Source organism: Hippocampus comes, unplaced genomic scaffold (assembly GCF_001891065.2).
Source record: "Hippocampus comes isolate QL1 unplaced genomic scaffold, H_comes_QL1_v1.1 scaffold35, whole genome shotgun sequence".
Lineage (NCBI taxonomy): Eukaryota > Metazoa > Chordata > Actinopteri > Syngnathiformes > Syngnathidae > Hippocampus > Hippocampus comes.
The window spans coordinates 773,422-789,566 of NW_017805279.1; the positions used below are offsets into that span (position 1 = coordinate 773,422).

At 44.0% G+C, this 16,145-nt stretch overlaps 1 protein-coding gene across 1 annotated transcript; it reads left to right on the plus strand.

Moving 5' to 3' along the window:
- The first annotated feature begins 2,167 nt into the window (after positions 1 to 2,167).
- Positions 2,168 to 14,735, plus strand: tgfbr2a (transforming growth factor beta receptor 2a). Its single transcript, XM_019870869.1, has 7 exons — positions 2,168 to 2,472; positions 5,091 to 5,232; positions 5,364 to 5,554; positions 6,840 to 7,612; positions 8,222 to 8,363; positions 12,564 to 12,688; positions 13,951 to 14,735. The coding sequence occupies exons 1-7, from the start codon at positions 2,400 to 2,402 to the stop codon at positions 14,128 to 14,130; spliced, it is 1,626 nt and encodes a 541-aa protein (XP_019726428.1). The 5' UTR covers positions 2,168 to 2,399; the 3' UTR covers positions 14,131 to 14,735.
- The last annotated feature ends 1,410 nt before the right edge of the window (positions 14,736 to 16,145 follow it).

The following is a 16,145-nucleotide window of genomic DNA, read 5'->3' on the forward strand; positions in this document are numbered from 1 at the left end:
GTGGAGAGTTACAAGCTGGGGGGTCACGAGGTCACGAGTGAAACCTGACATCAGTGTTCAAGTATGCAAAGCCAAAAAAAAAAAAACGTGTTGAAACACCAACGCGATAATGGCGGGAAAATATTGAGGGTCACAGCAGACTTCAAGTCAGTGTGTATTTAATCCTCTCAGGCCACAGCGGTTACTACAATGGACAGTTTATCGTGTTATCAGGTTAAAGGGAGCATGAAAGGGACACTAAAAGTCTCTGCTAAGAGATAAGAGGAGACGCTCACCACTTTCTGTCACATCTTGATCAAGTCTGGCAAGTCTTTTCGGAAGCATGCGAGTGATGAATGTTACGTATTTCAGTGTTTCCACCATGTTTGCCACAGTAGGCTTGGGAATAGTAAATCCCAATCTGGTTTGCATTTCCCCAGCGGTGTGGATCAGCAGGATGAGGAGAGCCGCCTCGACTGCGTAAATAGTCTTGCGTCACACCACTGTAGCCCACCGGTGACTCAACAGAGAGAAAAAAAAAAACAAGACAAGGAAAACAAAGAAATGACTCCCAGCTTTTAAATTTAGACGCTTATCTGCTATTTATTGTGGGCAGCAGTTCCACTCGATAAGGACTATTTTTTGAGGGGGCTGGGGGGTGTACAGTTTCGACGATTCAAACCACACTACAGATTAGATCAAACTAAACATGCGAGGGTAGCAGGTTGCCCCAACGACGACATGAGTAGCTCAGGGGGGCCTGTTCTAAAAATAGCTCGCCAGTGATTGGCCAAAGTGACTTCCTGTGATTGGTGTAAAAGTGAGCAGTTGAAAATGTCCACTTGCGGAGTTACAGTAGAAAATGTTTGCATATTGATTTTTTTTTTTAACCTTAAGAAATCATTGGTGATAATTCATTAACATGATCAAACTATCCCCACAGATAAAATATTGATTGTTAACAATTGCATATAATTAAAGGTCAGTTGAGAATCGATATTTCAGAAGTGCGCATCCAACTGCTAGTGCTTCTTTTTAATCAATACCCTCTCAATTTCAAAGTCACCTTTTCGTCAAATTATTATTCTCCGAACATTGTTAGGGCTGGTTATTCCGGAGTATGTCGTATAAGATAACACAAAAAGGTAAAGAAAAGGGGAAAAAAAAAAATTGGTGGTCAGGGTTAACTCCAGAGTTAATCCTTTGCCGCTCACTGAAGTGTGGTCTCGCAAGGTATGCCGAGTTCACGCGTGGTGTGCTGCACGTCTCATGTACTGTAAGTCGGCGATTAAAATTCCAACATTTTAGAGGCATATTATTTAAAAAAAAAAAATAAAAATGGGGGTCAAATTACATCCTGTATGACCTCAGTGGAATACAATTTTAGTTTTAGTCCCACTCTACAAATAAGTGCTTACAATTTGACTCTCGTTGAAAGTTGCAAGTTTGTGTCCTCTAGTAACATTCTTATTAAACAAAGCATTAGCAAATGGATTTATGTTGATTTATTTTCATTGGGACAGTGCACATTAATCAACACAAGAATAAACTGTGTAAATGCGCCGGACTTAGCCTAAATGCTAGTTTTCAGCCGTAGTCCCAAGGCAGCCGAGTTGACTTTTTGTGGGGGGGGGAAAAATGCGTGGAATGATTTTTGCACTTGATGTGGATTTGCTGTTCCGCAGTTTTGTGCCGTTCATGAATGGTCATTTTTTCTGCAAGAGAGCCCTTTTCACTGACATTTTTTTTTAATCACCACATGTGGCAGTCTTTTGTTTGCTTCAAACTCTTTGTTGCTGAATAGTGGCTCTTTTGTTCTTGCATGGAGATATGAAAACGTAAACACATTAAGAGCACGTAATTTGCATGTATGCACATATGCACATGTTTTGTCCATTTTTAAAATGGCATTTTTGTCAAACATCAGGAAGACCATATGCCCCCCCCCCCCACCAATGAAAAATTGTTACCCTCACATTAAACTACTACTCTATTTTGTAAGTAATTTAGGAAAAGATCTGAAAACTTAAAGACGCTGCACATAATGTGCAGTCACTAGGTGTAGCCCCCCCCCCCAGTTATTTGGGAACATGTCATTTCAAGTTTTGCCCTGCCGGGTCTTCGCCTCCTAATGATATGCTTCAAGCCGTTTGGGAGCCACATGAGCATGACTAAAGGAGGAGGAAGAGAAGAAAAAAAATGTCCAACCCCTCAGAAGATTTCCTGTTTCATGAAAAGTGCTCGTACAGTGAGTCATATAGGGTACGTCCTGCCCAGTTGTGTTTACTCTCTCACAGCAGCTGAGGTGGGGGAGAGCAACAAGCGGACCGAAGAAAGTTCGCTCGAGTCTGGATATTAACTCCCTCGTCAAAGCTTCGGCTAATTAATGAGAAAGAGAGGGGGACATTGTCCGTTTCTTCATGGAGCTACTTCGCTTTTCCGCTTTCTGGTGTGGAGCGATACTCTGTGGTAGTATTGTGCTCGAGCGGGCGGGTGAGTTTGACTTACTGTCAAGAAGTGTAGTTTGTTTTTTGGGTTGTTTTTTTTTACGGCCGCCAAAGTTAATTCGCCGATACTTTACTGTCGTTTATCTCTTTTGGAAAAGCCAAACGTTGACTTTTTCACTCCCACCCCACAGGTGTTTGACGTGCCGTCTTATTGTTTTCACCCCGAATGGCGTTCAAGACGACTTGGGGGGTGGCGTCTTTTGTTCCGTTTACTTTATAGAAGTTTTTCGTGTCTTTTAAAAGTAACGATATAAGTTCTACGGGGCGGACCCGTACACTGATATGTCCATCTTTGGTGCGTTGGCCGCGTTCCTTACAGGTCGAGTAAGCCCCCGCTGAGGGAAGACAGTCTTGTGCATTCATCTGTCTCACGCTCTCATTCCCGGCGGCTCCTCGTAGCCCGCCTCTCCCCTCTCCCTGCAATTAGACGTATCCCCGGGTGACAATTACAACCACTCGGCCTCTCCAAAGCCACCCCGCGGTGTTGAAATGACACGGTCTTTTTTTTTTTTTTTTCTTGAAAGGGGTTGCGCTAATTATACAATTATCTAACCCCAGTACCCAGGCATGAACCCCCCCCCCCCCTTAACCACAACTCGAAAACGCCGCCCAATCCCACCGGAATTACTGTCAAACGGCTAGCTCGTGGAATTGCTGTCAAAAAAAGTTAGTTCCGGAGGGCGAAAAGTTTAATAGTGTGTCAACACAAGAGGACTTAAAGCAGCAAGATCTTGCTTCGTCCCTTTTGTGTGTGTGCATCTGTCTTCGAGAAGCCAGGAAGAGGATGCAGGCAGGGCTCTCTTCTCTCTCGCTGCAGGTTGCACAGTATTTCTGCAGCAGCAAGCCGCAGGGTTAACTCCACCCTGAATACCGACAAAGAGTGCTTTTGTGGCACACACACACACACACACACACACACACACACACACACACACACACTACCTTTCCCTCCTGCCAGTTGTGAAGTCAGGCATGTCCAAACAGACATCGAGCTTCTTCCCAGCAAGGGGCTTCTTTCACCATCTTAGCTCAAGATATACAGCATTTCAAGACGGTCCAATAATAATAGTGCACTGATGATGAGGTGCATGTTAAAAATGTATTATAGCCCATTAAAAAAGGAGGACAGTGAACCCCTATTTTTTTTTGAGATATTTTCCAGACCAACAAGCGCTAAGTATAACTCTTTCTATAGGTCGGCTTAAAACATTGAATTTTTTTCCCCCCCCCCCCCCACCAAATGCTTAAAGCATACTTGTCAAACTCATGAAAACATTGTTTAAAGTATCCCTTACTGCCCTTCTCATGCTCTGTCAAAAAAAAAAAAACATTAAAAAAAGAGAGACTATCACATAACGTCACTTTGAGGCAACAGGAAAAAAATGTCACCATTTGTCACTCCCAGTTGAGCAAAGCAAGAGTTTGACATTGTATTTCAACACCAAAATGATCAAACAAACCATGTCATTTCAGCGAATTAGTCTGCTAACATGAGGCCCTAATGAAAAATCAGACAATGGAAATTTGAGTCGGCGGTCCTTCTCTGCCTCTTTTTCTTGCTGTTAATTATGCTTCTATTACTTTTCAGTGCTGCCTGGCATTTTATTTCAATGCCTTAGTTCAATTCAATAAATTAAACATAACTGTTTATTATGAATATTCAATACACACCCAGTGGGATATTTAATGATTTTTTTTTCCCTGTGGTGTTGACTATACGGTACAGCTCACAAAAACAAAATCACGTTCATGTAATTACATGAGAAACAATCAAAAATGTTTTTTACACAGAACCGAGGAATTGTCCTTCTAAAGATATTTTCCTATTTGAATCTGTATGGTATGAGTTCCACTTTTGGAATTTGACTCTGTAGACCAGAGTTCACAAATATTTTGTAATTTGGCCAAATTTTAGACTCATGCATAGAGCAGGTTCAATTTCCTGCGGTTGTGCGCCTTGTGATTTTTGCTGTAGCAATACTGTCACATTTTTCCTCATACGCCGCCTTGGAGATGGAGTTACTTAAGAGCACTCTTGATGATTTCCTCACTTCAAGATTCAGTCTGAAGGGGAGTCACATTTGCTCAGATTATTTCATACCTTTTGAAAATGTCTGCTCTTCCTTTAAAGAGTCTTATCAAGTATTTTGTTATCATCTTCCAGTCACTCACCACCATATCGCGTACACTTCAAATCCCAAATCGAGCTTTCAGATGGATAGTTACCACTGTCCGTATTTATTTGGACCGGTATATTGACAGCCCGAGGTGGCCCAACATATTTTCACTCGACTGACTGACTGACTGCTTTTTTTTTTTACTTTCTGAGCTGGTATGCATGACGAATGAGGGGATGCATCCATGTCTGCTTTGTTCTTGGCTGTCTCGGATTTGTCTCCACGATAATGATCGAACCCTCAGGCGCTCCGCCGCAATCGTGTCTGTCGGCTGGTAAAGTCAAGTCAGAACAAGAGCCGAGGCGGTGGAGGCTAAGATTGGATTTAAAAAAAAAAAAAAAGCGTTCCTTTTCCTTTACACGGTGTCATTTTAACTCAATTATTATTTTTAATTTTTTCTTCAAACCTTTGTCTTTTTCTTCCCCAGATTCGTACATCCTCAAGGTGCGAAGACTGTGCAAGTTTTGCGACGTGCAACCGACCAGCTGCGCCGGTCGAGGAAGCTGCAAGGTGGAATGTGACATCACCTCCATCTGCACACATGACGACGACGTGTGTGTCGCTATTTGGTGAGGATCCGCCCGCACTCCTTTTCTCGGAGCGGACGTCAACCAAGACGATGAATATGACAACGCGAAATCATCAATCGCCGTCACCTCGGCGGTACTTTTTTGACATTGATTGTTTGTCTGCTCACAAGGAGGAAGAAAGACGACAACGTCACATTTGACACCGTCTGCCACAACCCGGCCCACAAACTGTACGGCCTGGTCCTGGACGACTACAACAACAGCAAGTGCGAGATGAAAGAAAGGAAGGGCATGGGCTCGTCGTTCTTCATGTGCTCCTGCTCTGAGGACGAGTGCAACGAACGGATCATCTTTAACTCCCGTAAGTTGGAGAATCCCATCCACCCGAGCCTACTATGTGATGAAATCAAGGTTTTAAGGCAGTCCCGGTCAGGTACAGTAACAGGTTTGTTGGGAGGAATGGCTTCTCCCCCGCTGAAAATCCAAACAAGCCATCTGGGGGCCATGTTGAGGATTTCAGACATGTGGTTTCCTGTTTTGAAAAAAAAAAAAAAGAGAGCGCGAAGCAGGGAGCTTGGCGAGGCAAGCGACGAGATGCCCTCCCCAATACTTCCTCCTCCCCTTATTGACACAGCTTCTGCGCCTCACAGCAACACTGGCTTCTCAACTCAAATTCACCACTTTGGGTTTGCACAAAAATTGAAGTTTCTGCGCGTGTCTGGAGCTATCTTGTTTTTTTTTTTTGTTTTTTTTTAAGTGTCTTATTTAGCAACTGCACCATAAAAAGGGCACAATTACAAAGGTTCCCCTTTTTCTTGTTTGTTTGTTTTTTTTTAGCTCAGCTCCCCAGACGCGAGACTTTCCAAATTTGAAGCCTCAGACATAAACTATGAAGAGATACAATATGTGGTTGGCTGGGTCATGGTTTGGAGCACTTTGCCTCTGCGGTGTCAACACTAACTTTAGCTCCCTGAGACATCAGACATTCCTCAGGGACGGCTCACGTTCCGCCTTTCTTATTGGCAGCTCGTAATGATGCCTTGGATTCCGTCTTATCAGGAAAGGGTTTTTGTCATGGAGCATCCTTCTTGTGAAGACATTTTTCGAGTCAGAGACGACACTCCAGTCTAAAAAAAAAAAAAAACATCTAGAACACGAGAGAATTGACATAAACTTTGAATATACAAAGGTCCACTTCATGTCGTACCTGCTGCTTTGTCTTTACCCCGTTTTTTTATTCTCATGTGACTTTGGGAGCATCTTTCTTTTTTTTTTTTTTTTTTTGTTGTTGGGGGTTTTTTTGGACACCAATTACACCAGCACCACAGCGGACCCTCAAAATGGGATCACAGTCCTTTCTCAAAGATTGTTCAAACTTTTGTTTGCTTGAATTTGAATAACATTTCTCCCGTAAGTCATGCAAACTTCTACCGTCATTAAAAGAAAAAAAAGAAATACTGTTTACAAATGTAATTTAATACCAGTGCGACATACTGCAGCGTTTTGAATGTTGTCTTGGCTGAAGCATTTTTGCATTCACAGTTACGGGATCAATTTAAAAATAGAAATACATTTCTCGAGCCTTCTTGGGTTCATCTTGTGCTTATTATTATTTTTATATATATTTTTTTCTGTGTGTGTCTCAGACATGGACTCCCAGGTGGCCGTCATCCTAGTGAGCCTGGTTCCCCTTCTGGTCATGGCGATCGTGGTCATTACTTCGTTCTACTGTTATCGAGTATACCGCCAGCGCAGGGCGAACGCCAAGCGCAAAAAAGGCACCCCTCTGGACTTCAGCGACGCTCACGCCATCATGGGGGACGACGAAGGCTCCGACAGCAGCTCCACGCACGCCAACAACCTCAACCACAATACGGAGCTGTTGCCAATCGAGCTGGACATCCAGGTGGGCAAAGGTCGCTTTGCCGAAGTTTACAAAGCCAAACTCAAGCAGGGCTCCTCCGTCAGCGACGAGCAGGGTTTCGAGACCGTGGCGGTCAAGATTTTCTCCTACGAGGAGTACGCGTCCTGGAAGAACGAGAAGGACATTTTCTCGGACGCCGACCTGAGGCACGAAAACGTGCTCCACTTCCTGACGGCCGAGGAGAGGAAAATACAGAGACAGTACTGGCTGATCACCGCGTACCAGCCGAGGGGCAACCTCCAAGATTACTTGACCCACCATATTGTCAGCTGGCACGACTTGTGGTTGCTGGGAGGCTCGCTCGCCAGCGGGTTGGCTCACCTGCACAGTGACCACACGCCGTGCGGCCGCTACAAAGTGCCGATTGCGCACAGGGACATTAAGAGCTCCAACATACTCGTGAAGGGTGACCTGACCTGCTGCCTGTGTGACTTTGGCCTCGCGCTCCGGCTGGACAATTCCCTCTCTGTGGACGAGTTAGCAAACAGTGGACAGGTAAACCTTTTCCTTTTTCTTGTTTGCCACTTTGGCCGCCTGATCGTCTTCATCACATCGATGGTTTCTGCGATTTGAAATCGGTTGAATGACTTTTCTTCCGTTTGTGGTTCCGGTGATGGTTACAAGATTCAAAAGAAAAAGAAGCAAATTGAGAAGGTTTTGGATCCACAAGGAGTTACAGAGGAAGGTGTTTTTCTCTGTGGAATAGTGACAGCGACAGTTTATTGATAACTTGGAGTCGTTATCTGGACAAGCTAGCGAGCTAATTTACAGCCCCAAAAAGCTGAGTGCGGACAAGCTAGCGAGCTAATTTACAGCCCCGAACAGCTGAGTGCGCTTTATGAGGAAATTCGCTTCCTTCAAAAGGTGAAAGAAGACAAATTGCTGTCAGGCAACATGCCGTTGGCTCATCCTCGTTCTTGCGAGAGAAAATATGCTACGGAAGACGACAATATCTTCTGTTTTACACGCCGCCTGACGTCAACGTCCATCTCGGCAACTTCATTTCAATCGATGTCGGTCAAATTCGAACAAAGCTCTTGTATTTCCACAAAGCTTGGGAATATTCATATTTTGAACACGTTTCTTATTGTCTTTCGCCCTCAGGTGGGGACCGCCAGGTACATGGCGCCGGAGGTGCTGGAGTCCAGGATCAACCTGGAAAACATCGAGTCCTTTAAACAGGCCGACGTGTATTCCATGGCGCTCGTCCTGTGGGAGATGATTTCCAGGTGCAGCGCTATCGGAGGTAAGCTGTCAACCAGACGCCGATGACAAGCTCGCGCCCTGTCAAAGCAAATCAATTTCCGATTGAACATATACGGGATCAATGTGAACGTCGTGACGTGAGAGCAAAACCAGATCCTTTGTGGCGGTCTCGAGGCTTAAAACTTGATGCTGCCCCTTTCTGTCTGTTTGTCGTCCAGTTGCAAAAACAAGGTCAGGATACGTGCAAATAATAGAAATGGACGATTATCGCCGAGCAAGCCGTACGGCACTATTTCTTGCCGGCCCTCAGTTTTTTGTTTTCACTTCCCCCTTCGAAATCTCTGCGGGCCCGTGACCGCCCCCTGGCTCCGTTGAAAGTGATTGAAAACTGGTTTGGGCATGAAGTGTCTCCTTGACTTCTTTTCCTGTTTTGCCCCCCCGCCACCACACCCCACACACACTCACATTCCCCCACGGGGGTTCTTGAAGTGTGTTGCACAAGTCGCGTAACCCAACAGGCCAAAGTGGCCCACAATCCCACTTGGGGTTTTTTTTTTTGTTTTGTTTTGTTTTTTTCTTCCCAAGTACAAGAATATGTGCGCTCTGCGGGTAGACTGTGAAAATAAAATCGGCCATTTCCTGTTTTTGCATAAGCACAGGGCCCAAGACTGACTGTTTTTTTGTGTCGACTTAACGACCCTGTAAGTATAGACGTCTTTATTTGCGGATGCCTTGTCTCTCTGCAAGAAGTCCAGACAGAATTCTTGCCTGTCGTGACTGACCAGATGCTCGTGGCTATATTAAAAAAAAAAAAAAAAAATCTCCCCGCAAGCGTGAGTTTGACTCGCCACTCACTCACTTGACATCTCCTCTTCCCATCCATATCATGTATTTCTGACTCCCTGACTAACTCTTCCGTTGCGCGGCATTTAGGACTTGCAGTTATAGGGAAGCCGCATTATTTCCGTACACCACACGTCAGTCCGTGCTCCTAAACTTGACAGCTTCTCTATATTTCCTCGCGTATCTTTGCACATCGTCTCTCAAGTACTTCCTACCCCGAGGCAGGTGATGCCGCGGTTCATGACCCCCACACCCCCCACCCCACCCCCACCCGACTGCAATGGAAACACTCTCGAGAGCTTTACTCATGCCAACGCGGGCTGACAAGGAGGACGAGACAATGGTTTTTCCAACGGGATGGAAAGCAGAACCAGAATGATTGAGGGCAGACTCGGCCAGCATTTTAAATTTTTTTTTTTTTTTTTTTTTATAAATACACTCCACACACATACACAACTGGCCATTAACACCTCCAGGTCATGAAAACGGAAGAGAATCAAAGTTGCCGCGAGCTGCCAGTGTGTTTCGAGCTGACTCTTTGCAAGATGTTTGAAATGGTTTAAGATCATCATCACCCAAACTTGTCCAGCCTTGTTCTTTTTTTCTTTTCTTTTTTTTTTTGTTCAGCCACGTCAACAAATTGTTTCAATAGCGTAATGAATAAGGGGGTGAGTCACACGACTTGTAGGGAAGATGGTGTTTGCTGATACCTTCTGTACGTGTTGCTCTCAGGAAAAAAAAACGAATAATCAAGTCGGGAGTTTATGATGACATGAGAAGCTATCCGCTGCAGTGGCCGCTGTCCCTGGAAGGGTTTAAGTTAAGAGTTTGTGGAAGGAATTTCCAATTCATGACAGCGATTTAGTATTTGTTCAGGAATTAGTATCACACCTTTGACAAGGCTAGCTAGAAAACAGTAAACATCAGTGAGTCCCTCACATTTGCTCCAGCAGTCAAAACGCGCGTCCGCAGGCGTGCGCATCCCTCAATTTTTTTTAACGACGGAAGTTCTTTCTGCGTAGCGCCTGCGTCCGATGCCGCCTGCCCGTGTTGTGTCTCTGGGCGACAGATGTCGGATCAGCTCCCCGAGTCTCGGTGACAGGCGGCCACATGGCCATTCTGTCCCAGCTCGTGCGCCTTCTTAACTGTGATCTGAGATCTGCCAGGCGCGAAGTACGCAGTTGCCCATTTTTTAATTTAAGTTTTTTTTTTTTTAAGTTTAAAAAAAAAAAAAACTGACACTTGGTAGACTAATATAGGCAGACTGCAAAAGTCTTCCGACATTCTTCCGAACAACCCTTTTTTGTGACTGGCCCTTCTTTTGTATTAAATGTTGCCCAACAGCAAAGTGCACACACCCAGAGTCAATGCCTTCGTGGTCACTGAATGAAGTCTTGCATGACATCACTCATGATATCACACGCGAGGGATTTTTCAGTTGTCACTTACAGGCGTAGTCATCCCGAAATAATTGCGTTCCGAATCTCAGGGGCATTCAGATTTTAAGGTTTCCACTGACGCTGTGTTTGAAAAGGACTCCGGGAAATGACAGCTTTTCCCCGAAAAAAATCTGCCATTGGTATTATTAAATGTGATGATGTCGAGATAGCCTTTCAGCGCTGTTTTTATTTGTTCATTTTGCAGGTAATCTACTCGAAATCGCAGCGTTCAACTCTCGGTATAAAACACGCGGCGGCCATTTTGAACAGCCAATTCCGTGTCGGTAGTTAGCCACTCGTTTAGTCTCCCGTCAGCTGAAAACAATATAATGTGTCACTATTGACTTATTGATCTTGTTGTTGATCAAGGAATGTTTCTTGTGAGACATTTTTGTGTTTATTTTTCCTCCCAACGGTTGAAATGAAATATCCGCCGCGTTAGAAGGGATCCAGCATGACGGAACGCTCCTCCAAGAGACAGAAATGCTAACGTGGAGGCCTTTTTATTTCCTACAAAATATCTCCCGTATAATTTAGCTGGTACGGATTTAGGGCTTGGAAAGCCTCCGAAGGCGTTCCTCCCACGGGTGGGGCCTGGAAGGGGATCGTGGTGGAGCGCGAGTTGAGCATGAGGCGGTAGACAGAAATGCCTCGAGTCCCTGGGCCAGACTGGAGTTGAGGAGGAGAGGTTCAGGGCAGCTGCTCTCCAGATGTCAAATCATCAGCGCTGTCAGTGCTAGAGGGCGTGGCGGCCCTTTTTTTTTTTAATTAAATTTTATTTTTTTTAATGTGTGTGAGAAGTGGGGGTGGCAAGGTTTAGCGCTCGTGTCAGTTTAAGTTCGGCTAGGTTGATACCAAACGTGGAAAAGCTCCGTTGATGACGTATATTTACATATTATTCGTTAAATGGCTGCGAAGGATACAAAACGAGCATCCCAACCGCTCCGGTTTCATAATGAAAGGCAGCAGTGGACGGGAGTGGATTAGTGGATGACTCACACAGACTTTGGGGAAACGGGCAGTGTTGTCGTGATCCCTTTTACGAGGTCCGCCTTGTACCGTATCAGTCACCACTTTGGCTCGTCTAGAAAATCAACGAAGACGGTGAAATAAATGCGAACGGCGCTGTAAAGATTTCACATGCTCTACGTGCGGTTTGTTTTCGCGTGCCGCTGCCAACGAAGCACTTCGCTACGTGTGGTCAGACAATAATCGCTACGAGATAACGAGGCGACGGGGGAATCTACAGACCGTGCGAATATGGTATACTCTAAAATGCAGCACGTGTTTGTTCTCTCAACGGTTTTATCAATAAAACAATTCGCCTGCATGTTCTTCCTTCAGCTGCAGTGGTTATAGCGAGATTTATCGGCACGTTCCGAGGCGCCCCCCATCCCCACCTTCCATTTTTTTTTTTTTTTTTTTTTACATACAAACACTGTTGTCATTTACTTGACAAGTTTGACTGCATTTCCTTGATTGTCTTTCAGAAAAATTACTGACCCATATATTAATCAAAGTTGAAGTCAAATGTCTTTGAGGCAAGATGCGCGCTGGTCATAATCAGGCGGCCATGTTTGCAACTCAACAATCAATTACTGTATCCAGATTCAAATGGAAAAGTCAAATGAGAATGCACAGTGCGGAATGTTCCCGTTTTTCCATTTAAAGACTGAAAAGGGTTGTCGGGACAGCGGCTACTACAGTGGACAGCTTAGCATGTTCTCAGGTTGGAAGCGTGCATGAAAGGGTTCACTTCTCCTGGGAAAGCGTCGATCAAAACTGAGGTTATCTTTTGGAAGGGGCGAATAGTTGATACGGCTCTTGGATTAGATTTTTAGAATTGTGGTCGTGATTTTGTGCCTCTTTACCAAGTGGCAGAAAAAAAAAGCTTTTTTTTTTTAATTTTATTTTTTTAAATCATGCATTTTTTGTTGCTGTTGTTGTCTTTCAAACAGAGGTAAAAGAGTATGAGCCTCCCTTTGGAAATTTAAGGGAGCACCCTTGTGTAGAGAGCATGAAGGACAGCGTGCTCCGAGACAGAGGAAGACCTGAGATTCCCAACAGCTGGATCAACCACACAGTAAGAGGCAACGCCCGCACGCTCTCACACACACACACACACACACACACACGTCAAAATTGAATTTGTAGGACATTCAAATTGGCAACCGCAATCACGCGTCATGTTTGATCAGTCGAGGGGTCCGGTGCCTCATAAAACATATTCTCCTTGACAAGAAGTACCATTGACAGAGCGGATTGCAGTTTGGGGGCTTTTCCCCGCCGTTTCATTCAGACGTGGCCGCATACCACAGGACTACTACTGTAAGATTAGCCGCCTTCCAGTTGGTGTGGGCGGATAGGAATTGCAGCGAGAGCCGCCAGACAAGGAGGAGGGAGGGGAAAGTTGGTATGTGAAGGGAGCAACAGATGGCGCGACCCGGGACATTTCGATGAAGGATTGTGTCTTCTGGCCGGATATTGAAGTGTTAGCAGTCAGGTCTGTATCCATATTACTTACGGTGGTTTCCCTGCCCATTGTGATTGTTGACATTCCTCCCGTGGCGAATGTTTCACAGGCTACTGATGCAATAAACAGCGCTGATACAGACACTGCATCTAAAAGCCCTTCCCTAAAATACCGCAACTGTGTTTAACGTTTCTTATGTACCTGTGGCTGACAGGCGACGCACAGATCGTCTTTCTGCCGCCGAAAGAGAGTCGCGTGTGGTCAATGAATGGGGGCTGTTATAGCCGGCAGCCTCTAAAATAGCCACAGTCTGTGTAACTTGTATTAATTTATTTCTTGTATATAATTAAAAACTTGAATCATTAGCTAATTTATTTTTGTATTCCAACCTTCATTTCAAGTGTAAAAATAAGTCAACAACTAAACCTTTCAACAATCTGGAACTAATGTTGAATGATAAGAGTGGAAGAAAAACATCGTTTGACAATGCAATAAAAATAAATAAATAAATGTATTTTTATACATTTATTTATCGTTTGACAATGCAATAAAAATACATAAATAAATGTATTTTTATACATATCTGTATATATGTTTTTCTTCCACTCTGTCATTGAACATTAGTTCCAGATTGTTGAACGGTTTTGTTGTTGACTTATTTTTACACTTGAAATGAAGCTTAGAATACAAAAATAAATCAGCCGACGATTCAAGCTTTTAATTTTGATGTGATTGTGGAACAACATTGCAGTATTTACGATGATTTCCTGTAGGATTCTTTATTTATTTATTTATGGTTTGATTGATTTACTTATGAAGTCACCCAACCACCGGGGACTGACTGCATGATTGCTCAATTCCGCCCCCTGCAGGGCATCCAGTTGGTTTGTTCCTCCATCGACGACTGCTGGGACCACGACCCGGAAGCCCGCCTGACAGCGCAGTGCGTGGCCGAGCGCTTCGAAGACATGGAGTACTTGGACAAGCTGTCCGACTGCTCCGACTCGGAGGAGAAGATCCCCGAAGAAATCATTGTGGTGGATGAGAAGTAGGGCTCCAAACACCCGCCGCCCCCTCCCTCACCGTCTTGGGTGACTTGAGAGCAAACTGGAAACATCTGAGGTTAACTCCAAACACGGATGGACATTTTGGACCGTTGTCATCTCATCTACACGTACAGTCCCTCGCGGACTGGATCACAAACCAACAGGGATTATCACAAAGATTAAGCTTTTAACCCAAATACTTTTGCACTTTATTGTTTATCGATGCACACTAAAATGGCATATGTTAAAGTGCCGCTTATGTCAGGACAAATCATTTTCAGGCATACCAATTAAAAGGAATATTTAAAAGAAGAGCTTTAGGTTTGAGACATTTTCATATAGCAAGACTGCTAATGACACGAATGTCCCACGCGTTGTTCATTTGTGCGGCCTTAACAGAGCAGTGACGCATGCGTAAAGAATCCAGAGCGCCAATGTGTTAAAAGCCACTTTGAAACCAGAAATCAGCGTCGAAGGACACAAATAAAACAAAGTGTGTGTGTGGGTGTGGGTGTGTGTGTGTGTGTGTGTGTGGGTGTGTACAGTAAATGAGGAAGTCTGCTTAATCATTGCCAGACATTAAAGGGGAATAAGGTATGTGCAGTCTGTAAAAAAGGAAAAAAAATCTAACCTTAAAGTTGCAGCCTGCTGCCTGGAAAAGCCGAACTCTTCTTTTTTTTTTATGTTGTTGGTTTTATTTGTTTGTTTGTTTTTTGGGGTGGGCAGAAAAGGGACTATGCATCCCATGATTAGAAAAAAAAATCTATACCAAAGTCATTTGTTATAGACAGTGTAAAAGTGTTCAGATATAATTTACCAGATAAGCTATTACATTTTTGAGGCTCAGCAGTTACTCCAGTGGACAGCTTCTTGTGTTATCAGGTTACAGGGTGCGTGAAAGGTGGCGTTGAAGTTTTCACGGGTTGGTCAGCTGGTTTGAGCAAGCCAGTGAAAGATGGACTGTATTCGGTATATGTTATATAAGCAATGACGAAAGTATGCCGCTTTGCCTTTTCATGTTGTATCAGTACCGATACTTAAACTCTGAAAGCAACGTGTTTCAGCTTGGAAAATTCACGTCCTTCCGTTCTTTTTTTTTTCTTTTGTTTTTCCACCCTTTGCTCAATTTTAGCAGGAGTTCTACTTGTTTACATTTTTTTTCCCTCCGCCATCAGTTGGTCCTAGGCTGGTCTCGTTGTACCCCCAACCCCCCGCCCCCTGTTTAGATATTTTGGCAGGATCCTTAACAGAGCAGTGACGCATGCGTAAAGAATCCAGAGCGCCAATGTGTTAAAAGCCACTTTGAAACCAGAAATCATCCTCGAAGGACGCAAATAAAACAAAGTGTGGGTGTGTGGGTGTGTGTGTGTGTGTGTTGTACAGTAAATGAGGAAGTCTGCTTAATCATTGCCAGACATTAAAGGGGAATAAGGTATGTGCAGTCTGTAAAAAAGGAAAAAAAATCTAACCTTAAAGTTGCAGCCTGCTGCCTGGAAAAGCCGAACTCTTTTTTTTTTTTTATGTTGTTGGTTTTATTTGTTTCTTTGTTTGTTTGTTGTTGTTTTTGGGGGGGGGGCAGAAAAGGGACTATGCATCCCATGATTAGAAACTTTTTTTTTTATGTTGTTGGTTTTATTTGTTTGTTTGTTTTTTGGGGTGGGCAGAAAAGGGACTATGCATCCCATGATTAGAAAAAAAAATCTATACCAAAGTCCTTTGTTATAGACAGTGTAAAAGTGTTCAGATATAATTTACCAGATAAGCTATTACATTTTTGAGGCTCAGCAGTTACTCCAGTGGACAGCTTCTTGTGTTATCAGGTTACAGGGTGCGTGAAAGGTGGCGTTGAAGTTTTCACGGGTTGGTCAGCTGGTTTGAGCAAGCCAGTGAAAGATGGACTGTATTCGGTATATGTTATATAAGCAATGACGAAAGTATGCCGCTTTGCCTTTTCATGTTGTATCAGTACCGATACTTAAACTCTGAAAGCAACGTGTTTCAGCTTGGAAAATTCACGTCCT

Excerpts from the sequence above, each read along its gene's own strand:
- tgfbr2a (XM_019870869.1), top strand. The coding sequence starts at position 2,400 with ATGGAGCTACTTCGCTTTTCCGCTTTCTGGTGTGGAGCGATACTCTGT. Across the intron at positions 5,233-5,363 it reads GACGTGTGTGTCGCTATTTG|GAGGAAGAAAGACGACAACG; the intron begins GTGAGGATCCGC and ends TCTGCTCACAAG. Across the intron at positions 5,555-6,839 it reads ACGGATCATCTTTAACTCCC|ACATGGACTCCCAGGTGGCC; the intron begins GTAAGTTGGAGA and ends TGTGTGTCTCAG.